The sequence below is a fragment of the Miscanthus floridulus genome, chromosome 1 (genome assembly GCF_019320115.1).
Source record: "Miscanthus floridulus cultivar M001 chromosome 1, ASM1932011v1, whole genome shotgun sequence".
Lineage (NCBI taxonomy): Eukaryota > Viridiplantae > Streptophyta > Magnoliopsida > Poales > Poaceae > Miscanthus > Miscanthus floridulus.
Genome location: NC_089580.1, coordinates 177,328,323 through 177,354,470, shown reverse-complemented (window position 1 = coordinate 177,354,470; position 26,148 = coordinate 177,328,323). Strand labels below are relative to the sequence as shown.

At 48.5% G+C, this 26,148-nt stretch overlaps 4 protein-coding genes across 5 annotated transcripts; 2 read left to right on the top strand and 2 right to left on the bottom strand.

Moving 5' to 3' along the window:
* The first annotated feature begins 1,302 nt into the window (after window positions 1-1,302).
* On the top strand, window positions 1,303-7,446 carry LOC136549509 (protein SHORT HYPOCOTYL IN WHITE LIGHT 1-like). 2 transcript variants are annotated; one of them, XM_066540815.1, is made up of 3 exons: window positions 1,303-1,758; window positions 1,864-1,929; window positions 7,206-7,446. In XM_066540815.1, the coding sequence occupies exons 1-3, from the start codon at window positions 1,372-1,374 to the stop codon at window positions 7,359-7,361; spliced, it is 609 nt and encodes a 202-aa protein (XP_066396912.1). In that variant the 5' UTR covers window positions 1,303-1,371; the 3' UTR covers window positions 7,362-7,446. The 2 variants fall into 2 exon arrangements, with proteins under 2 accessions (XP_066396912.1, XP_066396919.1); XM_066540822.1 differs by lacking the exon at window positions 7,206-7,446 and adding an exon at window positions 4,915-5,115.
* A 4,153-nt stretch (window positions 7,447-11,599) lies between these two features.
* Window positions 11,600-12,638, bottom strand: LOC136467529 (uncharacterized). The gene is made up of 3 exons (XM_066466268.1): window positions 12,368-12,638; window positions 12,157-12,283; window positions 11,600-11,813 (listed from the first exon to the last, which is right to left on the bottom strand). The coding sequence occupies exons 1-3, from the start codon at window positions 12,636-12,638 to the stop codon at window positions 11,600-11,602; spliced, it is 612 nt and encodes a 203-aa protein (XP_066322365.1).
* A 3,144-nt stretch (window positions 12,639-15,782) lies between these two features.
* On the top strand, window positions 15,783-20,350 carry LOC136549493 (squalene monooxygenase SE1-like). Its single transcript, XM_066540799.1, has 8 exons — window positions 15,783-16,185; window positions 17,743-17,854; window positions 17,939-18,113; window positions 18,450-18,618; window positions 18,700-18,918; window positions 19,022-19,297; window positions 19,377-19,655; window positions 20,055-20,350. Exons 1-8 carry the CDS (start codon window positions 15,940-15,942, stop codon window positions 20,160-20,162), a joined length of 1,584 nt encoding a protein of 527 aa, XP_066396896.1. The 5' UTR covers window positions 15,783-15,939; the 3' UTR covers window positions 20,163-20,350.
* A 937-nt stretch (window positions 20,351-21,287) lies between these two features.
* LOC136549500 (branched-chain-amino-acid aminotransferase 2, chloroplastic-like) lies at window positions 21,288-23,736 on the bottom strand. Its single transcript, XM_066540809.1, has 7 exons — window positions 23,528-23,736; window positions 23,208-23,281; window positions 22,889-23,078; window positions 22,386-22,697; window positions 22,181-22,279; window positions 21,744-22,069; window positions 21,288-21,624 (listed from the first exon to the last, which is right to left on the bottom strand). Exons 1-7 carry the CDS (start codon window positions 23,633-23,635, stop codon window positions 21,510-21,512), a joined length of 1,224 nt encoding a protein of 407 aa, XP_066396906.1. The 5' UTR covers window positions 23,636-23,736; the 3' UTR covers window positions 21,288-21,509.
* Window positions 23,737-26,148: the final 2,412 nt, after the last annotated feature.

Sequence of the window (26,148 nt, the reverse complement as noted above, 5' to 3'; positions counted from 1 at the left end):
AACGGCCAAGAGTTACGGGAGCTCCGCTATGCGCTAAGTGTTCGAGTGTGTGCTCGAGTGTCTGAACCTAGTGGTTCTGTTGTTGTGTGTGAGTGAACTGATAGAGCTATCTGTTGAGAGAGAGCGCATCCTCTTTTATAGACGAAGGGGATGGCCTTATAAGTGAGTGAGAGAGAGAAAATGTACGTATGCTAAGTCTTGTTGCCCATGTCGTCGGGTACAAGATGATTGTGGACGCCCATAACACTATTAATGTCAGATGCATGTGGAAGGTTGTGTCGTCTTCTTCTGGTATGGCAGACGTCGGTGCCTGTCATACTGTTGATGCCCAGAGGTATGCAAGGGGTTTTACCGTCCTCATCCGGTATGAGAGTTTTGTGTGCGCCCACAACACTGTAGGGCAAATGTCGACGGCCACAACACTGTTTTGGTGCTGACATGCCTGTTGATACTGTTCTGTAGGTGTGCAGGGTACGGTCCTCGGTATTGTTGTTGACTTTTGAGTGTCCTGCTTTACTTGCTCCGCCCGTTTTCTGGTCCTTACCGAGCGGGCGTCCCCGATCGGTTGGTCCTAGTCGGCTCCAACTGTGCTAGTCGGAGAAGAGATATAAGCAGAGGTTCGGTGTATTCCTGGTGGGAGAGGCAGACCAGAGTCAGAAGCGGTGTTTTGGCCTGGCCTTCCGATCGAAGAGGCGGGCCGGAGTCAGAAGCGAGGCCTTCCGATCGGAGAGGCGGGCCAGAATCGGAAGCGGGCGTCGTTCCTCTTTGGCCAGGCCTTCCAGTCGGAGGCTGGTTCACCCTTCTGTCCTGTTTGTTAGGTTTTTGGGCCAGCCTAAGAGTTGCGCATCGTTCGCAGCGTCGTCTGCTGGGCCGAGCTTTTGCTGAAAAGCTGATCCACGAGGAACCCCAAATTTATGAACCTGACAACCATTTTCCAATCCCTCTTGATACCTAGAACCCAAACATGCCCTTATACAGTATGATCAAAACAAAATGTAAAATACGAACGGATCATAGATCAGTTAGTTAGGTTTCTTATGGTAAAACCTACTCATCAGGCTTTAAGTCCTCGACTAAGCATGAGTGCTTGTATTTTTCTGAATTTATTTTAGGATTTAACGACGCTATGCCTTCAGTGGTAGACGATGTGCTCCTCGACAGTGAAGCGTCAATGATGACTTCATAAATCTTGAGATTTGCCAGCGTAGTTCTTCGAAGGTGCTTAGTGATGAGTGTACATGCGTGGTGTGAACGTCCGTGTTGTACTGTACAGTATAATTTTAAAAAACAAAATGTAAAACGGATAAGAGAAGGTCGGTCAGCCACGCACTCGCGGGGACGGAAGCACACCAACGAGCTTGCAGATCCCCCATGGCAAGCTCCACCTCCCTCCTTCCCCTTCTCGTCCCCGCCCCTGCCTGTCGCCACCGCTTCCACACGTCCACGTCCGCATCCCCCCGCCACCTGCGCCCCTCCCATGCTCCTCGCCTCCTCCGCGCTGCCCGGCGTCGACACTCCGACGCCGTCGTTGTCGTCCCAGATGCCCGCCCCTGGGTCGGCGATCTCTCGGGCGCCGCCGCGTCCTACCGGGACGGAAGCGAGGAGGACGAAGACGACGCAGATGAAGAGGAGGACGAAGACGAGGACCGCAGCCTGGACCTACTGGCCCGGTTCCTGCACTCCGTGTTCAGGAAGGCCTCCCGCCGCGCGCGCCGCGCTGCCAGGTCCGTGCTGCCGCCTTCCGTCCCCGCCGAGCTGGTCCGTTCCCCTCTTCGTTTATCTTCTCTATTTTAGTTTTCTGTTGGAAATTGGCGGTGCGGTCTCGGTATTGGGCTTGATCTGGTGGTGCCCATGCGTGTGTAGGTGAAGTTTTCGGTCAATGGCGTGCTGGTGCTGACGTCCTTATGGATCCTGAAGGGTCTTCTCGAGGTGAGCGATTCATTCATATGCTCAACTATTTGATGGTCTGGTCTGCTTCGTACCAATTGTGAGCATCACTTTTCAATGCTTGTCTCGTGATCATGCCGTCGGTGAAGTGTTGTGTTTGCAACATGGATAACAGTGTCATTTGTTCTTCTGAAGGGCATCTTGGTTCAGGGAAGTATCTAGTTCATGTTGATGAGGCATCCTTTGCATTCTGCTTAGAGAACTCTTTTTCAAATTTGGCTGTTGGATGCTTTGATTCTTAAAACTGTGGATTGATGCTAGGATTATTAGTTGTGCTGTCATATGGTTAAGAGTTGTATACGACTATACGTTATGCTCAATTAGTTGGATATGTATTTCACAATAAACCAGGCGGCAGGGGATTACCTTAGGTCTTCAGCAAAATGAAAAATAGTTTCAGACAGGAAGCATAAGGCTTACTGGATGATAAAGGTCTTGAGCTTTTGAGATAGCTCAAGCTTTAGCACAGATAATGCATAGGCACAAGATAATCAAGTAGAACTAGCTAAAATAGAAGGATGCATCACTCAAAGTCAGCTATTGCCTCTTGCAGTTCATCAGGTAAGGTACCAGAGGGTCGTCTTCTACTGTTGTACAGTAGTAAGCTTGAGCTCGGCTCATACACCATGCAGCATCTCCTCCTTGTTGTGCCTGGCTATTAGTCATCCTCTAGATGAACATGCTTGGATGACTATGGAGCATGTATGCATAGCATGTAGGCACGGGCTGTCCATTTAGGGCGCGTTTGGTTCCCTGCATGAGGCTCATCCAGGCCCACTAGATGCAACTTTCACGTGTTTGGTTTCCTGGTCTGCGGTTTCAGCCAGGCTGCTCCCGTGCAAAAGTCGCCCCTCGGCCTGGCTCACTCCGTGCAGAAAAAATCTGCGTATCTGGCGATCCAGGCTCACTTCGGGCGCGTTTGTTTGCCTGGATCAGCCGGGCCACTGCGCCCGTGGGCTGCAACCCGGGGTGTTTGTTTGCCTGGACCGGATTGGGAGCCAGGCCAGCACGCCCATCAAAGCACCTCTAGGCCTGGCCCCGGAGGAACGAAAAAAAAATTCGTTCCTACCGGGCTCGGTTGGAGCGGGCGCGTTGTGGGCCACGAGACAACGCTTCCATCACCTCCCTTACTGTCACCTCTTGCGACCTCGTCTTCTTCTCTCCACAGCGACGCCGCGGCACCGTTGCGCCACCACCCGACACCAGACAGGAGAAGCAGAGGAGCAGTTTCGCCGGCTCACGCGCGCCGCAGTACTAGAGGAGCAGCTTCGCCGGCGCAGGCCACTCGCCCAGGACGCGTCCCGAGGGGTGCCGCTCGTCGTAGCCACTCCGGCTCGGCCGGATCTGGGTGGTCGCCGGCCGGCCCCCAGCCGCCGCAACGCAGCCATGCAGGCTGTCGCTGGGAGCAAGCCGCGGGCGCGGGCGCCGCCGCCGCGCAGGCCGCCGCTGGCGAGCAGGCCGCAGGCGCGGGCCACGCTGCCCTGCAGGCCGTGGGCGCGGGCGCCGCCGCCGCGCCGCCCGCCACTGGCACCACGCCAAGCTCCCCACATCCCCTTTCCCCTCCTCTCCACATCCCCTGCTCGTCGTGCCGGTGGCCTACTTGTGGTGGCGCCGGTGGTCTGAGCAGCTATGCCGGCGGTCGATGTAGGTATCCTTAGTGCTCGACATCGTGCCCACGGCCAGGATCGAGGGTGTCACTCGCGGACGCCGATGCGTCGCGGGTGGCACCGTGGACGCCGGGGCTTGGTTTGGATGGGAACAAAGTCAAGCCTTGGGCTGGTGTGGCTGTGGCGCATGGCCATGACGTGGGTGACGGACACATCAGTGGCGACTGGGGCGATGTGAAGAGTTCGCCGGCAAAGGTGCCTATTCATGGTGGCGAAGCGGAGGTGCTCGATGAAATGGCAATGGGGGTGAGGAATCAGCAGCAGTGGTGGTAAGGCTACCCATATGCCTGATGCAGGGTAATGATACACGATTGTACAGGCAAACAAACACCAGCTCGCTCTCAGCCAGCCCCTGCTACAACCAGGCAAACAAACAACTCCAGTTGCACCTCCTGGGCCTGTCCACCGATGCCCAGGCCCGGCTGGTACACGCCGGCCTCCCTGGTCCAGGGAAACAAACACGCCCTTCATGCAGGCAAGCGCACGGGGCCATGTGCACAGCGAGAGAACGAGTTGGCTGATGGCTGTCACGGGCAACCAAACAGGCTCCGCATCTGGCTTGGTTGTCTGAGTGCGGGCAATCAAACAACTGCTACTTGCATGTGATTGGCATGGCTACCTTGGGCCTGTATGGGTTGAGCGGACCAGGCTGGGAGGGGAAGGGAGCCAAACACGCCCGAAGCTGTAGGAAGGATGTGTATATATAAATCAGAAACGTGAACTGTAATTATCTAAGGCGTAAAATATAGTGAAAAACTGTTGCCAGATGTGAGTTTTTTTTTTGTTATGGTATATGCAGCTGAATAAACTCATAGAGTTCATAATATTATGTGAATGAGGGGTTTCTTATTTAAGTTTGGTACATGTTTGTACTGTTTGATTAGCCCATATAACACTCTGCATCTAGTATTTTTATAAGGTTTGAACTATTTTTACTTTCTAGCTACCTTTATTCTTGTTGGCACCTGCATTCAGACAATAGCAATTTAAATTTCCATCCGTCGTCTATTTTAGTTGGGTTTATTCCTAAAAACTGGTTGCACAAGTGCAGATTACAGGTCTTGTGCAAGCCTTTTTATCTGAGCTTATCATTTATCACCCCAGTAGCCATTCTCAGTTGAGAATCAAAATAGAAAAATGTTTTATTAGCCCACCTTCCAATCAAATGCTCACTCAATCACTTTTAGGCTGATGTTAATTAAATCCCGTCTGCAATTTGAGTATTTGAGCTTGTGCAATCAAAGCCCCCTACAACCATGTAATCGTCTAATTAGGCCCTTACTAAATATGATCGACGCAGAAGTAGGAACAATAGCACAAGAGATACTATTGTTTCCACAAAGTAAAGAACCATGAGCAGACTCACAAGTACCATCAATATCTACTGGAGGAGCAGCAATGAAGGTGGTAATAAGTATGGGAGTTGTGGTCAATAGGATATGGATCATCAAAATGCTGAACCGTTCAATGTAAAGATGGTTTTTTTAGTGCTACTATCCAGTTGCAGAAACAACCCCACAGGCTTGTGCTTTTACGTCTCTCTAAAATTGCAGTGATGGTAAAATCTTGGTTTATTCAAATTGAAGGACTCCCAAGCACACGCATTAACTAGAAAGAAAATAGATAATAGAATGCTTGCCATTTGACATTCTGTCATATGGGGCTGAACTCTGCCTAAAGAAACAGCAAGACGAGTAATATGACAGTGTTAACACTAGATCTGAGATTTTTGGTGCTGGGCTAGGAAAGGCCCCCATTTTATTCTGGCCTAAATTTTACTGCACACCGAGGCCTGATACTGTGAGGCTATCAGACCTTTTACTGTCTAAAACTAATGAAACCGAGTTTCCATCTAGCTCCAGTTTATTTTGGGCTTGGCAATTACTGTCTTGGCACAGAATACCTATCAAGCTTGTTGGGCTGGACCTGGGTTCGGGCTTTAACCAGGTTTAATTTGCTCTGTTCTTGTGAATTGGCGCAGCAGGTGAAATGGCCCTATCTATTCACTGTAAGCTTGGATTAACTTGTGGTTGTAGGAGTACTAGCTGACAAAGAAATTGGCAACAACCAGCAAAATGTCATGTAGGATCAAGACAAGCTTATAAGAACTATAAGTTTGGATTTAATTAGTTTGCTGGTTCAGTCCATATTGTGATAGAACTTAGGATCACCTAGGTGTAGATCAAGAGGGTATGTTCTTAGAAAACTTGGCATAAGCATCAAGTATGATCTACTGTATGAAAAATTAGAGGGAGAGAGGGGATAGAAGTCGCTGACCATCGGGCTTGGTGGAGGAGGAAGCCATGGCGGTGTCGGTAACGCTGTATGTCGGCGAAGGGAAGGAAGTGGCGTCCGGCGACGGTTCAGACGACGGGCGTGGCGCAGAGGCGGCGGTGGAGCTTCCCGTCGCTGTCAGTGCCTCCCTCTAGATCGGATTAGGGTTTGTAGGTGGGGTTTGTGGCGGCGGTGAACCTCGTACCTAGAGCCCCGACACCCACCTCCTTTTATATGGCGCTGTGCGACGGGGGCCCACCAACCATGACTTGGTTGGGCGCCCCCGATCAGGGCGCGGGATCAAGGCCCGACTCGGTCGTTGGACCGAGTCGGAGGAGATCAGCCTAACATATTGAAGCCAACACATGCTGTTCATGTTATATTCCTGGTTACCACTTACCAGTCTTCTCCAACTGATGTCAGGTAGTGGCGGATCCGATGTATGTTTTCCATGTTGTGTTCAGGGTTACCAGTACTGACCCAAAACTTTTGTTCACATTAACCCAATTTACTTGGTCTTCCCCAACTGATATCAAGTAGTGGTTGATCTGTGCAGCAAAGACAGCAATTACTCCCTCCGTCCCAGAATATCTGTCGTTCTCGCTTCCCGAGAAACAACTTTAACAAAATATATATTAAAAAATATTATTATTTATGATACATAATTAGCATCATTGGAAAGATCTTTGAATCTAGTTTTTTAACAAATTTATTTGGAGACACAAATGTTGCACATATTTTGTACAAATTGAGTCAAAGTCGTGGCACGGACACCGAAAACGACAAATAAATTGGGACGGAGGGAGTACTCAATTAGGGTAGGGGTTACGACTGCCTGATATGAGGTCATGCAAATGTGCAGCAGTTGCATCCACCAGCATGAGGTCAGATTTGTGTTTGAGACATTAAATAGGTTCACATTGGTCAGATTATTGGAAATTCCTCCTGACTGCATTTAAATGGGCAGCACATACAGTGGTTCTTGTCATGTACCTCTCAACGCTTTAAATATAATTCTAAAAAGAAATGCTTTAGATAGATAGAATGTCAGGTTCAGTTTGTTACCTGTACCTCTCATAAAGTTAAATGGGCAGCCCATAAAGTTAAGTTTGATTGTAGGCACTAGGCAAGATGAAGTCCATGGTTAAGTTTGTTTGTCAGCTTAGAGAGCATCTTCAAATTTTCAGTGGCTGCATCATTAAAATATGATTTTCTGTGGAGCACTTAACAAAAGGTCTTGCATTCTATTGCATTGATGCTTGCTGCAGTTTTCATTCCTTGATTTCAGTAAAGCAGGTTCATATTTCGTGTGCGCAGGTGGTCTGCACATTTGGAAGCATGGTGTTTGCGAGCATCCTTCTTGTTCGTGGTATATGGTCTGGGGTGGCATACATCAGAGAAAACCGTTACAGCTACATCCACCGGATCGACAACGATGAGAGCCGATGGAGCAGAGTGCAGACTGCTGCTTGATATTTTGCTTTCCTTCTGTATGAACAGACGCCACACCCTGCTTTGGCAGGCTATATAATACAAAAGAAAAAGATATGGTCAGCAATGAATAAAATGCTCCCCGGCCCAGTGCCAACTACGACGATTGTTATTGTTAGACCCTGCGGCCGAACGAGGATGAAACGAATCCACATGTACCTGCACAGAATAAGTGGTTCCTTTCGAGCTGGGCGCCTTGAGGATTGATGGTTGAGTTGATCATAGCTCATGCGTACAGTGCAGAGAAGAATGCAAATTGTGCTGAAGGATCGGGATGCTTTTGGAGGTGCCTGGCTGGGCTTGCGTCGGCCGTGTGCATGATGACTACGACCAGTCGACACCTACGCCCGCCGCAGATTTACAAGATCTCATGGCTGTATACGCAAAACTCTCGCTGGTTTAGAGTGCAGGGCATTGCAATTTTTATTTGGAACACGCAAAGAAAGTCAGAAACTTGTATGATGTATCTGATGTTTCATCACGTCGCCGTTCTGACACGCAATGGACTCGATCACGGAAGTCCCACTAATAGGTTGTCTTCAGGATCGTGCCTGGGAGATCCGAGTCTGGCTAACCGTCCTCTTCTGATCCTTAAGAAGCTGTCGCCGCTTTCGCACTATTATCGTGACTCTGCAGTTGTTTTCTCTCCTTAAAAAAATTTCTGATAGCTAACTCGCTATCGCGAGGTGCCGTTGGCATACGGGCAGTTAGCTGGTGTTTTCGTGAGGTTGCAGCTGCTGACGACCTCACCTAACGCTGGTAAACTAATTCACCGTGATCCATCTGCTCCCTGAATTCTTCCGGTGGAGAAAAATTTAAACCTTCTCAACGTACCGTCTAAGAATCTGTTGGTGGCAAAGCCGAAGTGAGAAAGAGAGAGAACGACTTGGAGTTTGGTCCTGATTGGATTGCATGGTCTAAAGTTTAGCTCTTGATGTTCTAACAGAAATTCTAAAATAATATCTAAAGTTTAGGATATGTCTAGGTGACATTCAGTTGATTTGGCTCTCCCTGTTACCTGAATTTTTTCATGCACTTACACTATCATCTAGCTATATTTACACTCTTCTATTACTATATTTACACTGATTTCTTCGGTGTAATATATATGACAGAGTGGTGTAATTTGAGGATAACCTATAATCCCAGACAAATATAAGCCAAATTTTTTAAAAAAAATTACAAATTTTTTCTATGGATTCTAGATACCAGAGAAATATATGCCAAATTATTCATAAATATCGTCAAATTGTTCACAAATATATAAATTTACAAATAGAAGAAGAGAGAGAGAGCAAAGAATAACAGACACCCGAGAGCACATCTCGTCTTCCAGCAACAGAAAAGGGACAGAAAGCAGAGGAGGGCGGCGCCCGCGCCAGGGACACCCGCGCTGGGGACGCCTACCGAGGACGCTCCACCCGCGTCCGCACCGGGGCAGCGGCGGCGGCCTACCCGCCGGGGACGTCCGCGTCGGGGCGACGGTGGCAGCCTGGGGCGGTGGCAAAGGAGCGACAAAGGAGCGCGCGTCCGCCCGAGCAGAGGAGCGGCGAAGGAGCCCGAACAGATGCCGACACGTGTAAGATCCAACAGCCCAGAATTCGGTTGAGGGATAGACAAAAATCACTCGGTCGAGAGTTAGCAATTCTAAAAGTTTAGCTAACCTAACAATAGACCATGCAAAAGTGAGTTAAAGGTCTAAAGTTTTAGTTCTTAACTTTTTCACGTGACTTGACGAACAAAGGAACAAAAGGCGTGGAAAGCGCGGTGAATAAACTCTACCGCCTCAGTACCAAGTACTACTCCTATCAACGTGCATGCGCGACACGCAACAGCTGATCTACGGTAAGCAAAGCCGCCTTGTTATGTTATGCCTACCGAATTTTGCCCGTTCGCTCGCAGACAAGATGCGGTGGGAACCACGACTCTGCAGTGCGCATGCCAGTCAGAAGCTTGCTTAACGGAGCAGTGGCCGGCAGAGGCGTGAACACGATTTGCACGAGCCGCTTGTCCGTTGGCTGTTGCCATCAGCGTTCACTCGTCCTCCGCTACCTGTCAGCCGCCCGATGTCGGTCCGATAATCCGATGGCTACGGCTCTGTTCGCTTGAGCCGTCTCACGACCACGGGGAGAACTGCTGGCGAGCTGTGCGCTGGATTGATGCGCATTCAAAGTTCGCAGCAACGTGATTGGATTCGACAATTCGAGTCCGATCGCGTGCGGGGCGGCACGGGTACAGCAGCGGGGACGGACGGACATTTACGCCGTGCTTGACCCATAAAGGCGCGGCCTTGCGCTGTGCCACTGAGAGCAAAGTTAACAATAGATAATACAATTGTTATATTCTATTTATATATAACTTTTATTATTATTACCTGGTACCATACCTTGCGTTATCCTCTCTGTTCCTTCTCGCATACTCTTGTATAATATGGGAAAGGAAAGAAAGACGTAGAATCTTGTGTCTTCAGCCTATCTCTTTGAATGTGTTTCGCTTGGAGCTTGGAGATAATGAGCGATGGGATGGTTCTGTCCCTAATTTTTGGGACGGTATCGTGTTTTGGTCAAAGGGAGAGAAACATTCATCTTCTATGTTTGGTTCCACGACACCAAAATGTGAGATGAATCATCCACCTCCGACTTGCTCGCTCGCGTTTGCTCTTTCGCATTCACGCCTGCCAGCATTGCCATTGCAGCTCGCCCTAGTCCCCACATGCCCCGCACTCACCTCGCCACTTGCATGCACGGAGCCGAATTTTCTCAGACGGGAAATCATTGGTTTTTGTCCACGCGCTAGTTGATATGGGGAAGCAGAGTGATATGCAGAAGGTCTCTATTGGATTAAGGCAGCAGCATGCAACACTGCATGGCCCCAGCAACCGGTGGGGAGACTGCAATTTAGTAAAAGTGGTCTGGCAATTAATTTAATCCTCTTTATTAGGGACTTGGCAAGTGCATTCTGTGTGTGTACATGGAGTATAGAATGCTCTACATCAATGCCCGATGCTAAACAATAATCGTTAAATGCTTTTGAGGTGAATTCGCCAGCATTATCCATCTGAATTGACTTAATGTGGTTCTCCGGGAAACTAGCACGCAAACGGATGATCTGGGCAATGAATTTAGGAAAGGTTTGGTTCCTCGTAGACAAGAAGCATACGTGGCTCCACTTTGTAGAAGCATCTATAAGAACCATGAAATATCTAAATGGTCTAGACAAAGGATTTATTGGGTCACAAATATCTCCTTGAATTCTCTCTAGGAAAGCCAAGGACTCATATTTTACTTTTAGGTAAGAGGGTTTAGTGATCAGATTGCCCTGCGCGCGCGCATGCGGTGCACAAGAAATCTTCAGGTTTAGGGAACTGAGTTGTTTTAATGCCATGACCAACAGAACTATTTATGATGTTACGCGTCATCCTTATCCCAGGGTGACCAAGCCTTTCATGCCAGATTCTAAAGGATTCTGGGTTTTTAAAAATTGTGGACATCGCAACAAATTTCGAAGAGGGCTTAATTTTCGTGTAGTACAGTCCAGAGGAGGTGCAAGGCGCTTTCTCAACCACTTTTATTTTTGCTTCATCAGACTCCGTCAAATATAGGTATTCAACACCATTTTCACACGCAGTAGAGACATGATAACCACTGCGACGGATGTCTTTGAAGGTAAGGAGATTACGCTCAGCTCCGGGATACAGGAAAGCTTCTTCAATGAATATTCTAGTATCATCTGGGAGCACCACAATAGCTCGACCGGAGCCAACAACGCGGCCATTGCTTCCGGCAATAGTGAGAACATTTTCAGCTCGTTTTCTCAGTGTCTCAAAAAATCACGTCTCTCTCAAAATTGAGTTTGTGGCAGCGCTATCAACTAAGCAAAAATCCTCTTCAGCCTCCATAGGACAATGCACCACGTCTCTTGTTCTATTTAAAGAAATAGACTAAATTCATTTCCATATAAAACAAACAAGGCATGGTTTAATTTATACGGAATGAAAAGAGCATGCACGAAAAAAAAATGCACGTAAGGAACAAGAGCGCTATTCCAAAAAATAAACCATGATAGATATACGAGCTAAAAATTGATAGTCTAAACAAATAAATTTAGTTTGCTCAATAAGAGCATTATTACATCATGACCAAATATTCTTCAGGAAAATAACCACACTGACTAAATAAATTTAATCTAAGTTGTCGAGGCAAATAATTATGACTCATGAACTACTCCGTGTTCCCAAAATCATCATCCAGGGTGTCCTCTTCATCGAGGTTGTAATCATCATCGTCATCCTGGATATTGCCTCCAGAGGTATTTGTAGGATCAACATCCATAGCATTACCAGTCACGGCATCAACTCGTGCTTGGATAAAATGGGCCTCAGGGTTCTCACGTTTCTTCCACTCCTGGTACATCTGGACCAGGTGTGGCTCAGTTCTACGAGAGCGAGACCAATGGTTCATAGAGCCACAGCGAAAACAACCCTTGTTAGGGTGCTCAGACCCACCTGCATCACCCTTCTGGGCCTTGCCTTTACCTTGGCTATTAGGCTTCTGGCCTTTGTTAGACTGCTTTTTGAATTTCCAATCGTTCTGTCCCTGTTTCTTGCTGTTTGGATTGCCTTTCTTAAAAAAAGGTCTTAGACTTCTTATCGAAGCTTGCATGTGCTTCAGGCAAAGCATTAGCACCAACAGGGCGCATGTTAAAATTTTTCATCAGATGCTCATTCTGAGTCTCAGCAACAAGAAGGACACTTATCAGTTCAGAGTACTTTCTGTACCTGTTGTTACGGTACTGCTGCTGGAGCACCATATTAGCAGGATGGAAAGTCTCAAGAGTCTTCTCTATCATCTCCGCATCTGTGATTTTCTGCCCACAGAAGCGAAGTTGGCCAACAATGCGGTGAACTGCAGAATTATAAGCCTCCACAGTCTTGTAGTCAAGAAAGCGTAGCTGTGTCCAGTCACGCCTAGCCTTCTACTTGCTAAAACGGTCCTCGAGTGCCTGCCACAACGCGAGCGAGTCACGCACCTCAAGATACTCCTGCTTGAGGTCCTTGTGAATGTGGTGCCTCAGAAAGATCAATGCCTTTGCGATCTCATGCTCTGGAATAGCAGGAGCACCCGCAGCACGTGGAGTGATCGTGTGAGTCAGTTGCATGGCTGCCAGGTGGAAACGACAATCCACAACCCAGGTCTGGTAGTGGTAATTCTTGCCATTTAACACGAGGTAGTCAAACTGCCTTTTCGTGACTTCACCCATTGCCTTCGAGTGGTAGAGCTGCTGATAATGTGTTAAGATCTATGTGTCGTCGTGGATCCCCTCATCCAAACTCCCCTCCTGATAGCAGATTAGGCTGGTAGAATATGGTAGATGACCCGTCTCCCTTCCCGACCCCAAAAGTAGCACACATGAGAGACGGAAACGTGGAATGAACTGATCTCTTATTATTAGATTAGATGGGTATAAGTTCCTTTATATAGTGTCCATCCTTCAGGGGTATATATGGTACTATGAGTCCATAATTAAGGTACCTAGAATATCTTAACAAAAAGGACTCGAGCGCGCAGGTGGTGGTTCGATCTAATCACAAACCAGGGTAGGTTGCCGGACATGGGTTTGCATGCATGCGCAGGATCCAGGATTCGTCGCGCCCGTGATGCGCGGGGCGGCGAGACACGGACGGCCCCGCACCGCAGCCGCAGGGCGCAGCAGGCTGGAGGACCTAGCTAGCGCCATGCGTAGCTGCCATATGCAATGGCTGATTGGCTGCCCACCGGCGGCACGGCACGCTCTCAACTGGACGCGCGCTGCTGGTGCTGCTCGTACACGTGAGTTGGCCCGGCCAGGCGCCGGGCGCACGGCGCAGCCGTCGCGACGTGCACCGTGGACCAGCACCACCAGCTGCATGCGCGACATCTAATAATATTTCTGTCGTGTCTATTATATCTCTCCAGATTCGTTCCACCCATGGTTTCATCAATTTAGCTCTTCGATCCTACCTGTCCTGGTCCTGGCGAGCTCCATTGGTCCCGGCGGTCGGCTACTCTGATGTGTACGTGGATACCACGGCCACTACACGAGTTGTTTGAGTACGAATCTAGGGTGGCCTCAATCTCACGTAGTCACAATGTACGTAGCATAACTGTTTCTTTGCTTCAAAAGTTTCTGGTTCCAATATGCACCATGTTCGTTTGGTCGTATCAATCATGCTTATCATCCATGGTACAGTATTTTCTCTCATAACAAAACAGCATCAGCCGGCTTATAAGTCACAGAAACGATCAAGCGAACAAGGTGGTCAAGTGGGGTATTATATTTGATTTTAGAGTATAATGCACAACAGGTCCATTAACTCTGGGAGGGATGTTATCTGCGTCCATCAACTCTCAAAGTGCATTTTTGGGTTCAAAAACATTTCACGCAGTTCGTTGCAGGTCCATACTAGTTCAAGAGCTTGGTAAATTTTCATTTAACCCCCTCTCATCGATACCTTTGTCTCAAAACAGCCCCCACAGTAGCCCGATCAGTGGGCTGGTAGCCGCGTCAGGCCACCCACGCCACCGCCGCACGAGTGAGCAGCTGGCCGCCCATGCTAGTGCAGCCACGCCGCCACGCGAGCATGCAGCAGCTGCGCCGGGCAAGCACGTTGGCGTTGGTCGAGTGGGCTGGCTGCCGCGCGAGGCCAACCATGCCGCCATTGCTTGAGCGTGGGCGGGCAGCCACTGTTCTTCTTCTCCGTCGGCCTAGCGCACAGCGGTTGCCCATGAGCGAGAAATGGAAGAAGCAATATTATAGATTGACAACAAGTCAGCAGCCTCCACATGGCATTGGATTGGCATCCCGCGACCTTACCGACAGTTCATCAACATGCTAATGTGAGTTGTGACTGCTCTTCTAGAGTCAGCATTGGCGTCGGCGCACATGCAATTTGGGACCGAGCTTGACCGGGAGGACGCTGGACGCGTGGGCGCATGCTACAGGCTCGTTCCAATCGGACGGCGCAGGCGTCGACTTCGTCTTCGGCAGAAGCTGCAAGCCTGCGTGGAAGTGGAAGGTGCACGACGGGGTGGGGGAAAGAGCTGTTGTAGGCCGGCTAGGGAGAGCGGCACGCGGCCAACCTAACCTGGGGGTGCAGCCAAGCCTTGACCTCTCCGTACCTCGCCCGCGCGAGCACCCGAGCCGCACATGGACCTTAGCGCTGGCCTACCAGCCGCGCGGCGAGCATGCGCTCACCCACCAGCTCCAGGCTCGGCTGCGCTCGCCTGCTCCACAGCTAGCCCTGCCGCACTGGCCCTCCGACTCGCTGGACGATGATGCAGCTGGCCGCCCGTGTGCTTGCTAGCTCGCGCGGTGGCGTGGATGCCTGGCCTCGCGCGACAGCCCGTCCGCTCGACCAACGGTAACATGGCTGCCCAGCGCAGCTGCTGCATGCTCGCATGGCAGCGTGGCTGCACCGGCACAGGTAGCCGGCTGTTCGCTCGTGCGGCGGTGGCGTGGGTGGCCTGACACGGCTGCCAGCCCATTGACCGGGCTAGTATGGGAGCTATTTTGAGACAGAAGTATCGATGGGAGGAGGTTAAATGAAAATTTACCAAGCTCTTGAACCGGTATGGACCTACAGTGCACTGTATAAAAAGTTTATGGACCAAAAAATACACTTTGAGAGTTGATGGACCCAGATGATATCCCTTCAAAAATTAATGGACCACTTATGCACTTTACTCTTGATTTTAAAAGTCGAGGAGGATATATTGTCTAATATTTAATCTCGAGAGTGTCTTCTAAGTTTAGTGACAAACTTATAGAAGTAAATTAGACATTAGTTAGTATAAAAACAATAAAAGAGGACTATATTGTACATTGTCAAAGTGCCATTTTCATCCTTTATTATTATATAATATACTACACCTCCACTGCAAGCCTGCTTCCTCGTTAAGAGCCTGTTTGAAACGTAAGAATTTCATAGAAATTATGCTGAAATTTCACCGAAAACAGCTTATTTTCATAGGAAAAATGTATAAATAGAAAAAAAAATCCCACATCAAAACAGGACCTAAAAAATATAATTACAGAACCAAGCAGACGTACCAAGGATAGATAAAAAATTACACTAAGGTTATTTCCAACAACAACACCCAAAATATAAGATTCATTAGCGTTACAGGCAAAAAGTTCAATACCTATTCGGCATCTTCTCCAACAATATAATTCAAAAGAGAATCATTTCTGCAAATATGTTTCTAGGAGAGAGGATGCCTATATTTAGATTATATCTATCAGATAACCTAAAATAGGTTTAAAGATACTCTGTTGGAGACTAATTTTATATCTATTGCTATTTATTTTAGGTGCCCTTATGGTTTGCTCGATGGAGAGAGTATAATACCCCTAACAGGTTCAATGCCAACCGCCTTTCGCCCCGAGTCCCAGACGCATCAAACCGCTCTCCTCTGTCCCTCCGTTCCCCCTCGCAACCCCAAAGGAGCCCCATACGCAAGGCAGCAAACGCGCCGCGCACCGAAAGCTCCAAGGGAGCGGCACGAGGCGGCCCCATTGCGGCATGGCTGCTGCTGCGGCAGCCGCCGGCGTCGGGTTCCAGCTCATTGGTGCCGCCGTGGCCACGCTCCTCGCGGCGGTCCTTGTTGCGGCCGTGCTGGGGCGCCGCCGCCGGCCCCGGCCCCAGGCGCCTCTGGTGGAAGGGAAACCCGCGCCGGAGGCAGGCTGCGCGGTCGGTGACGGCGGGACGGATGTCATCATCGTCGGCGCCGGGGTAGCTGGATCTGCGCTGGCATACACGCTAGGAAAGGTGGTTTCCTTTGTCTCATCATCCTTCTTGTTTCCTTCGTTGGCATGGTTCCACTAGGTGGCTAAAAGCTGGAGAGTTTAGATTGGAAAAAATCGGCAGTGTCGTATTTTAATTGCGTACTTATTGCTTGGCGATTGGCGTGAAGAACAAGGGTTGGTATTCTATTGTGAACGGGAACGCGGTGTTTAATTTTTGGTTTGGCGTGAGCTACTAGCACGGATCGTAACTTTCTTTCATTCATGACGTATAGACCCAAGAACAACTTCAGTCCTGTTTTTGCATGCTTTTGGTTAGTTATTAGTTTATTTATTCCAAGACACCCGTTTTTTTTCCTGACGAGATTAGATGTCAGTTACCTTTCTGTAATAAGGTTCTGGCTACGGTTGTTAATAAGTCTCAGAGATAGATTCAAAAACAGAAAATTGCTTTGATTTTGTTGCAACTACGTTGGTGAATTTTGCATGTTTACCGTGTCAGTGGAAAGTGAGGTTTCTGTTGGTGTCATGGTTTCTTTTGTGGACATGAAATTTGTGTGGCTTATATGGCAGTTAGGTGCTGCCAAATTTCGTTGTCGTGCAACTGTGAATGGAGAATTTTCCCTTCTCCAACTAAAGCATTCTTGCAATACTTGAACACTCTGTAATGAACTAGTCAATTCTTGGCCACAACCTTCTTGGATGGACAATGAAAGAGAGAGTGGGGGCGAGGGGGGAGAAAGCAACAGCCAAGAGAAGATTATACGTTTAAGCCTCAAACATCAGGTCTCTTGACCGTGGACACTAAAAACAAATTCTGTCTAGTAGAGTGACCAGGCATGCTTAATGTTTTCCATAGTGCTATGTTGAAGGTGTAAATTTACCTTGAATTTGAAGAAAATGTTGCTGGAGGACCTTACTATTTTTTCATGAATGTAGATGGCAGTTGATTCAACGCTGTACTGATGTGCTCTTTCTCAACATTAATGAATTGCCAAACTAATTTAGGTCAAAGAAAAGAGGATTGTCCAATCAATTTTATGACCTACTTAACTTCACATAACTCCAAGCTACTCTGAGAGTGATGTATCATCAAAACGAAAATGTGGGCACGTCCTGTTACTTGAATTGACTATTTTCCATTTGTTTGCAGATAATATAATATTCACATCAGAAATGGTTATATGTATGATACAAAGCAACCAATAAATCTCCTTACCCACTTGAAGTATTCCTATTATGGGATTTCTTTTATCCACTCATCCTTTTGTCAAATTGTGAGCACGAAAGCTCTGGGCAGAAATTATTTTAACTGGCTACATATGGATGAGACCATGTTAAACTATCTTTTATCTTGTATACCCAGCTGTATATAGGGCAGTATACTAGTACTATCCAAGCTTTAATACTAATCCAATTTGGCTTGATGGCAGCTGAATGATTTATTTTTTCCAATGCGTATTTGCAGTTATTGGAGTGAGAACCTAGTTTCATCTGGATGTGGATATAATTCTCTCTATTGTATTATATTGTTTCATCTCTCTCTATTTATTTTAATCTACTTTGTTTGTTGGGAATGTAGGATGGCCGTCGGGTGCTTGTCATCGAGAGGGATCTGACAGAACCTGACAGAATTGTGGGTGAACTGTTGCAACCTGGGGGTTACTTGAAATTAATTGAGTTGAGCCTCGAAGGTAAAGCCCATTTTTTGTTATCTTATTCTATTCCCGTGCCATTTCTAAAGTTATTGTAACCATACTAGTTTTTGTTCTATTCAGATTGTGTGGAAGAAATTGATGCCCAGCGTGTCCTTGGTTACGCATTATTCAAAGATGGAAGGAACACAAAGCTTGCTTATCCCTTGGAGAAGTTCCATTCTGATGTTGCTGGTAGGAGCTTTCACAATGGGAGGTTTATACAGAGGATGCGTCAAAAAGCTGCGTCTTTGCCCAAGTAATATCAATAACTATTATGGGTTTGTTGTCCTGTAAACTTCCGTTTGACTGTTTCATTCTTTTGATAAGGTTAACTCGGTAAGAATAGAGGACTGTCTTTTGATAAGGTCAAAAAGCTGCGTCTTGTATGTGATTTTAGTGCATCAACATCTTTAATTCGTTATAAAAGTTCTTGATTACTGCTCTTTGTTTAGTGTGTTCTTGTTCTCATGTTATTCCCCCCTTTTCTATTCTCAATTTGACATGTCTTAACTTTGCACGTAATGAATTATTTATGCAACTGCATCTGCATGTGACATGTGTTAATCTTTGACATGCTGTTGTGTTCATCCAGTGTCCAATTAGAGCAAGGAACTGTTACATCACTTCTTGAAGAAAATGGTACTGTTAAAGGTGTTCAATACAAAACCAAGTCAGGTGAAGAACTAAAAGCTTATGCGCCCCTGACGATTGTATGTGATGGCTGCTTTTCGAATCTACGACGTGCCCTTTGCTCTCCAAAGGTACACCCTTTATACTATACTTACACCATACTTATTGCTAAATTTTGTGCCTTGTGGATGTTAATGGAGATATGTGCTTAGGTTGACGTTCCATCATGTTTTGTTGGGCTGGTATTGGAGAATTGCCAACTTCCACATCCAAACCATGGCCATGTTATCTTGGCCAATCCTTCTCCAATCCTATTTTACCCAATTAGCAGCACAGAGGTGCGCTGTTTGGTTGATGTCCCTGGTCAGAAGGTGCCTTCCATAGCTAGCGGTGAAATGGCAAATTATCTCAAAACTGTTGTTGCACCCCAGGTAGTTCTTCCTTTTAAAAATATCAATGATCTTTTTCTTATTGCAGTTTCTCCTGACTACTTTTTGCAACATGATGTCATAACGGATAATTTTATGTTGTCAGATTCCTCCAGAAATCTATGACTCTTTCATAGCGGCCATTGATAAGGGAAGCATAAGAACAATGCCAAATAGGAGCATGCCAGCGGCTCCACATCCGACCCCTGGTGCGCTTTTGATGGGGGATGCATTCAATATGAGACACCCTTTAACTGGTGGAGGAATGACTGTTGCATTATCTGACATTGTTGTCCTACGTAATCTTCTCAAGCCTCTCCGCAATCTTCATGACGCATCTTCCCTGTGCAAGTACCTTGAATCGTTCTATACACTGCGGAAGGTCAGTCTTTGTATAACCATCAGTTACGTGGCTTACCCACAATTTTTTATCTGTTTCTTTAACGCCGTCATATTTTCAGCCGGTTGCTTCCACAATAAACACATTGGCCGGTGCTCTGTACAAGGTCTTCAGTGCCTCGCCTGATCAAGCTAGGAATGAGATGCGCCAAGCTTGTTTTGATTACTTGAGCCTTGGAGGCGTCTTCTCAAATGGGCCTATTGCTTTACTCTCTGGTCTTAATCCTCGGCCACTGAGTTTAGTTGCACACTTCTTTGCTGTCGCTATCTACGGTGTTGGCCGCTTGATGCTCCCTCTTCCTTCACCTAAGCGAATGTGGATTGGAGCCAGACTGATTTCTGTAAGTCCCTGAATCTTCTGTTTCTTCGTCATCTCCACACTGTTCTTTATTATGCCAGAGCGACAGGCAGTGGCAACCATAATTTTTAGCTTTACAGAGGCACTTTATTATTAATGTCCAGGAAATGACTAAAGAGAGAATAACTAACTGCAGAACATTCTGAAACTGGCAGTGGTTTCATGCGTGTATAATTTGGCCAGCTCTTTTAGATATATGCTGTATATACCTTTTTTTTTTGCTAGCATGGTGTATCCTTCAAATATCTTGTTTAGTATTTAATGCACATTCAGAATACGTCCAACCCTAGTGCAAAGTGTATCCACTAGCCGTCTCGTGGTCTCGGCCATATAGAGAGCTACTCTTTCAGTATCTCATCTGACTGAAGATTTCTCATTGCAGGGTGCATGTGGCATCATCCTCCCTATCATCAAAGCTGAAGGCGTGAGACAGATGTTCTTCCCTGCTACCGTACCTGCATATTACCGGGCCGCACCTACGGGAGAGTAAGCATGAACAGAGAATCGATTCTGTGCTGCTGATCCGACCATGATCTGATGGCAACTGATGTTTCACGGATGGCATTTTTCCTGTGTTAGTGGTTGGTTGTTGGTTGTTGTTAGCTGGTTGTTTGTGCTGTCACTGGAATGAGAAACCTGTATAGTGTGTGCCCTGGGTACTGGTTTGTTCTGTACGGATGTCGATTACTGCCAAGTTGTATATGATTCTGTTGAACACGTCCCCTTCTTCCACGCTGATCAAACTTGGTTCCTCCCTGCCTGAGTACGGCGTGATGCAGTTTTTGCGTGATCGTGCAGGCGTACTACGGCGGGCGAGCTCTTTCCTGCTTGCCGCGGAGGATTCGATGAGAGCGGGCATGACAAGGGTCTGTGAGCTGATCTTGCCACTAGGAACCAGGGTTTTTGGGCTGCGACTTGCAAGGTGATCTTGCCACTAGGCACCAGGGTACTTGCAAGGCCCATAGTGCTTGTTGCTGTAGCGTAGCGAGCGAACACCCGTAATTTTTTTCCTGACAGGAGGGAGCATCCTGTTGTGTGGTGATTTGTGTGACCCATCGGAGTCGTGTTTCTGAATGAAGCCATCCACTTAGGGTTAGGGAGTAGCTTAGAAAATCATCCACCGACCTCCTAATCCTACGCAGCCTCTGGAAGGCAGCTTTTGAGATTTGGAGTTGTGGTTCGGTCTTTCGGGATAAACACAAGATAATGTCACGCTGGCACGTGCCACGCGGCCTGTCTCCTCGTCTGATCGAGCTGCTGGAACTGGAAGGAAGAAGACCCGTGTCGTCTCGACGTCTCCGTATAACCGAGTTCTTGCAGGGGATTACGATAGGATCCACTAAGCATCTACACGCACCCATGAAAGCACACGTTTCTTCTCTTGATTCGGATTGGCACGCCGACGTGGGCTCGGAGGGGAAAAAAATGCCTTCTCCTGGCCCTGCTGCAACTTGGATGGGTTTGGTGCACGATCTTTTCGCCACGTGAAAACGTGCAGATCGACCCGATCGCTTTGTGCTTGCGATGCTTACTGCAAGACTGATTGTATCTAGCTTGTGAGTTGTGGCGTTACACTGAAATGGAGCTGTCGATACGGAGACGCCAAGGAAGATCATCAGTGCACAAGGGAGCTGGAAATCAAATCAATGACTGCTCAACAATGGCCTCACTGATCGCCACCAACACACAGTTTATTTTTCAATTGCTCCAATACTACATGTTGATCAATTGCGTATATATTCTACGGTCTACCGGATGATAATACCGATGGCTGTTCGCAGCGTAGGATCGAATGTTGTGGCGCTGGCATTCCCCAAATGCTGTCTGTCACCGTAATCTACTCTACTGCTACTGTCCATCCCTTCTTGTCCTCGGCCAGGCCCATCTGAATGGATGTCAGAGTCGTGTACAGCTCCTGCGACACCGTGTCCGGGCCCGTTCTGAATTCGTACCTGAAACGAACGCCCAAGAAACCGAGGAGGAAAATCAGTGGATCTGTATATGTTCATGACGAAAAACTTGCCGGGGTACGCGAAGAAAGAACGAACGAACGAACGAGGAGAATTCTTACTTGTTGCCCTGGTACGTAACTGTGGACACCGGAGCAACCACCACCGCCGTCCCGGTGCAGAATACCTCGTCTGCACCCATCAGATCGTCGATGGAAACTAGGCGTTCTTCAACCTTGTATCCGCGGTCCCTGGCGAGCTCGATGACGCTCTTGCGCGTGATGCCCGGGAGGATGGTGCCCCGGGTGGCCGGCGTGGCGACGACGCCGCCCTTGACGACGAACACGTTGCACGACGACACCTCCTCCAGGTAGCGCTTGTGGACCGAGTCCAGGTACAGCACGTCCGTGAACCCCTTGCTCTTGGCGTCCGTCTGTGCCCTCAGCATCTGCACATCACACCCCGTCGTCAGCCGGCCAGTCACTGCACCGCACAATGCGCGCCGCCAGAACGCGTCGTCAGGCGATAATATACTCTAGATGTGTCCGAACGGAGGTACCGGCGCGTAGTTGGCGATGGTCTTGACGCCGCCGGTCCCGCCGGGCATCGCGCGGTGGAACTCGTCATGCACCACCAGGTTGATGGGCGCCAGGCCCTCCTGAGAGAAAAAAAAATCAATCAAGGTCGCGCCGTCGCGGGCCTGTCATTCGCGTCTCGTTTCCGGCGGCCGGACTCTGTTGAACCGGAACCAGTGTGGCACTGACCTTGAAGTAGTTTCCGACGGGTGCGGCGTAGATGAGGAAGGTGTACTCGGGGGCCGGAGCCAGCCCAAGAATCGGGCCGCTCCCCATGAGCAGAGGCCGGAGGTACAGGGCTCCCTTTCCCTGCGGCGGCACCCAGCGCCTGTTGGCGAGGACGGTCTGCTTGACGGCGTGGACGAACTGCTCCACCGACGGTGCCGGCATGCACATGCGCTCGGCGCCGTGCTGCATCCGCCGCGCGTTCTCCTCCGGACGGAACAGCGTGTACCCGGACCGGTCCGGCCGCCGGTACGCCTTCATCCCTTCGAACAGCCCCTGCAGGAGGCGGCAGTCGTTGGTTGCAGCCAGGCATGCGAAGAATTTGTTAGTTGTTACCCAAGATATTTAATTAACGTCGGTGTCTAGGGAGCAGGGATGTATCGCCAACGTCAATAGTTTACTAGAGAAGAGAGAAATCGTGTGCTCCATGCACATGCATGTCCTGGACGAACCGAACCGAAACGAACCTGGGCGTAGTTGAGAACGCCGGAGGAGGGGCTGAGCTCGATGTTGCCGTAGCGGCAGAGCTCGCCGAGGGGGAAGTCGCCGCGGTCCTCCGGCGAGCACCGCGTGACGTACATGTAGTCGGTCGGGGTGAGGCCGAAGCCGAGCTTGTCCCAGTCGATCTCGCCGCCGCCGCCGCTCTCCTCGTCGGACCTGCGCGTACACACGTTCAGTCGTTCACACACATCCATGTCGTTGCGGCCCGCAGATGGCGAAAGCGAAACAATGGAGAATGGTGGGATCGGGGATCTGCGCGCGGGCGCGTGACTCAGACAGACTCACCTGTCGACGTGGTCCAGGTGCGGCAGCGACGACTGCCACCGGCGAGGGAGAAGCGAGCCGCCGCCTCCTCCGGCCTGCAAATCGCGAGCAGCGTAAGTGGCGACGTTACTCCTCCGAGCTCTGAGTATGGATCTCATCGCGGCGGGGAGAGCCATGGTGGACGCGGCGGCCATGGCCGAGAAAGAAACGATCGATTACGGAAACAAACGAATAAAAGCATGAACAGTTCTGCTCCTTCCACGCGGCGCGCGCGCGAGAGAGATTTATGCATGGATTTGAACGGTGCACAGGTACACACACGACGAGAATCGCGCACGCACCGTAGCCAAAGCCAACGCCCTTGACAGGACACTCGAGAGGCCGCCATGGCCGCTGCTGCTGCGAGCCCACGGGAGAAGAGCGCCCTTGGCAGAGGTCCACGCAGCCATGCACGGTCCGCCCCTAGACCCGGCCAGCCGCGATCGATGTCAGCGAAGCTCTTGTGGGAGGATCGAGTTGGTTGCAACCTTCGTTCACGGGCTACCAATGGCTGATGCCTGATGGGTTAGCTCTCGAGCACAGTTCGTGTAACAACCCAAAAATCCACGCACCAAAATACCAACTACAATTTTTTTTTACCGGAGCACAGTTCGTCGAAAAAACATGCCTCGGGGAGCTTACTGGAAACGACCGGACGCTGGGGCTTCAGCGTCCGGTCAGTTTTACCTGAGCGTCCGGTCAGCTTCGTAGCCGTTGAAATCTGACGAACAGCGTTCGAAGCTTGTGACGCGTGGCGTCCATCGGGCGACCGGACGCTGAGGCCCAGCGTCCGGTCAGTATGACCGGAGCGTCCGGTCAGAGCGTGTTTTGCCCAGTGAAGGGGTATAACGGCTCTATTTGATGGGGGCTCTATTTATAGCCCCATGACCGGCTCAAGGGAAAAGACTTGCACATTTTTCATTGACATAGCAACCTTGTGAGCCTAGCTAAAGGACTCCCACTCATCTACATCATTGACTCATCATCATAGTGAGATTGGGAGTGATCCAAGTGCATTGCTTGAGTGATTGCATCTAGAGGCACTTAGTGATCGTGTTTCGCTGCGGATTTCGCTTGTTACTCTTGGTGGTTGCCGCCACCTAGACGGCTTGGAGCAGCAAGGATCGTTGAGTGGAGGAGGTGATTGTCTCCAACTCCGATCGTGGTGATTGTGAGGGGTTCTTGACCTTTCCCCGGCGGAGCGCCAAAAGGTACTCTAGTAAATTGCTTGTGGCTTGTGTGATCCTCATCTTGTGTTGGTTGTGCGGCATCCTATTGAGGGTTTGGCGAGTGATGCCAATCAGCGCGTGAACCTCCAAGTGAGTGAATCGCCACAACGAGGACTAGCTTGCCGGCAAGCAAGTGAACCTCGGTAAAAATTATTATGTTCATCATTTGATTCCGAGGTGATTGGTCTACATTGGTCTTCATTATTGTGATTGATTGGTTCCTACCACTACACGGCGGTATAACTCTCTTGCTCACTCTTACATTACCGTAAACTAGTTATCAAGCTCTTTAGTGTAGCTAGTTGTGAGAGCTTGTTTGTTTGATTAGTGTTGCTCTTTAGTTAGTCTTTGAGAGCACACTAATTTAGCTAAGTGTCATAGCTATTGTGTGGACATACACTATTCAAAATAGAATTGTGGTAGGTGGCTTGCATTTTAGTAGGCTAGCGCAACACTCGCTTCGCCGCAAAATTGTCTAACACATTTTGTTAAGTGTTGTTGTAGAATTTTATTAGGCTATTCACCCCCCCTCTAGCCATTAGGACCTTTCAAGTGGTATCAGAGCCGAGGTCACCGTTATTTGAGGCTTAACAACCTTCGATGTTAAAATGGCTCAAATCAACAACACCAAGAAGCCACCCTAATTTGATAGCTCAAATTATTCTTATTGGAAGTCAAAGATGGCCACACATATCAAGTCAATCAATAGAAAGGTGTGGAAGGTGGTAGAAACCAAAATTGAGATTGGTAATCCAGAAAATCCCACCACCGCCGAAGAAGTGCTTCTCCAAAACAATGACATTGCTCTAAGTGCCATTCATGATGCAATTGATGCAAGAACTTTTGAGCAAATCAAGAATATTGAGATGGCACATGAGGCTTGGAAGAAGTTGGAAGAATCTTTTGAGGGTACTCAAGCCGTGAAGGGTGCAAAAGCTTATATTCTCAAAGAGAAGTTTGCGAGCTTCAAGATGAAGGAAGATGAGAGTGTGCCGGACATGTTCCACCGGATGGAAGTGATTGTCAATGATCTCAAGGCACTTGGTGAGAACATAGAGGACAAGGACTTCTCAAATAAGTTCTTGAGATGTTTGCCCGCAAGATTCAAAATATTGGTCACCTTGCTAGTAAGGAGTGGTTTGAACACAATGACACCAAACCAAGTCTTGGGAGATATCATGACCGATGATGCCTATAGAGATGATGATGAGAAGAAAGAAAAGAAAGAAAAGAAAGATGAGAAGAAGGATGACAAGAAGAAGAGCGTGGCTTTCAAGGCCACATCATCCAAGGGCAAAGCCAAGCAAAAAACATCAAGTGAGGATGATGATTCATGGGATGATGATGATGATGAGAGGATGGCTCTTTTTGTCAAGAGGTTTGGCAAGTTCATGGTAAAGAAGGGCTATCGAGCTAGAAGAAAGAAGTATTCATCCAAGAGCAAGGAAGAGGCAAGGAGATGCTTCAATTGTAGAAGCAAAGATCATCTTATTAGCAAATGTCCATACAATAGTGAGAAAGATGATGACAACAAGAACAAGAAGAAGGAGTGGAAAGAAAAGAAAGATAAGAAGGACAAGATGTCCTTCAAAAAGAAGAAGGGTGGTTCGTATGTAGTCACTTGGGATAGTGATGCTTCCACAAGTGATGATGATGATAGTGATGACAACAAGACCACCAAGAAGAAGGCACTT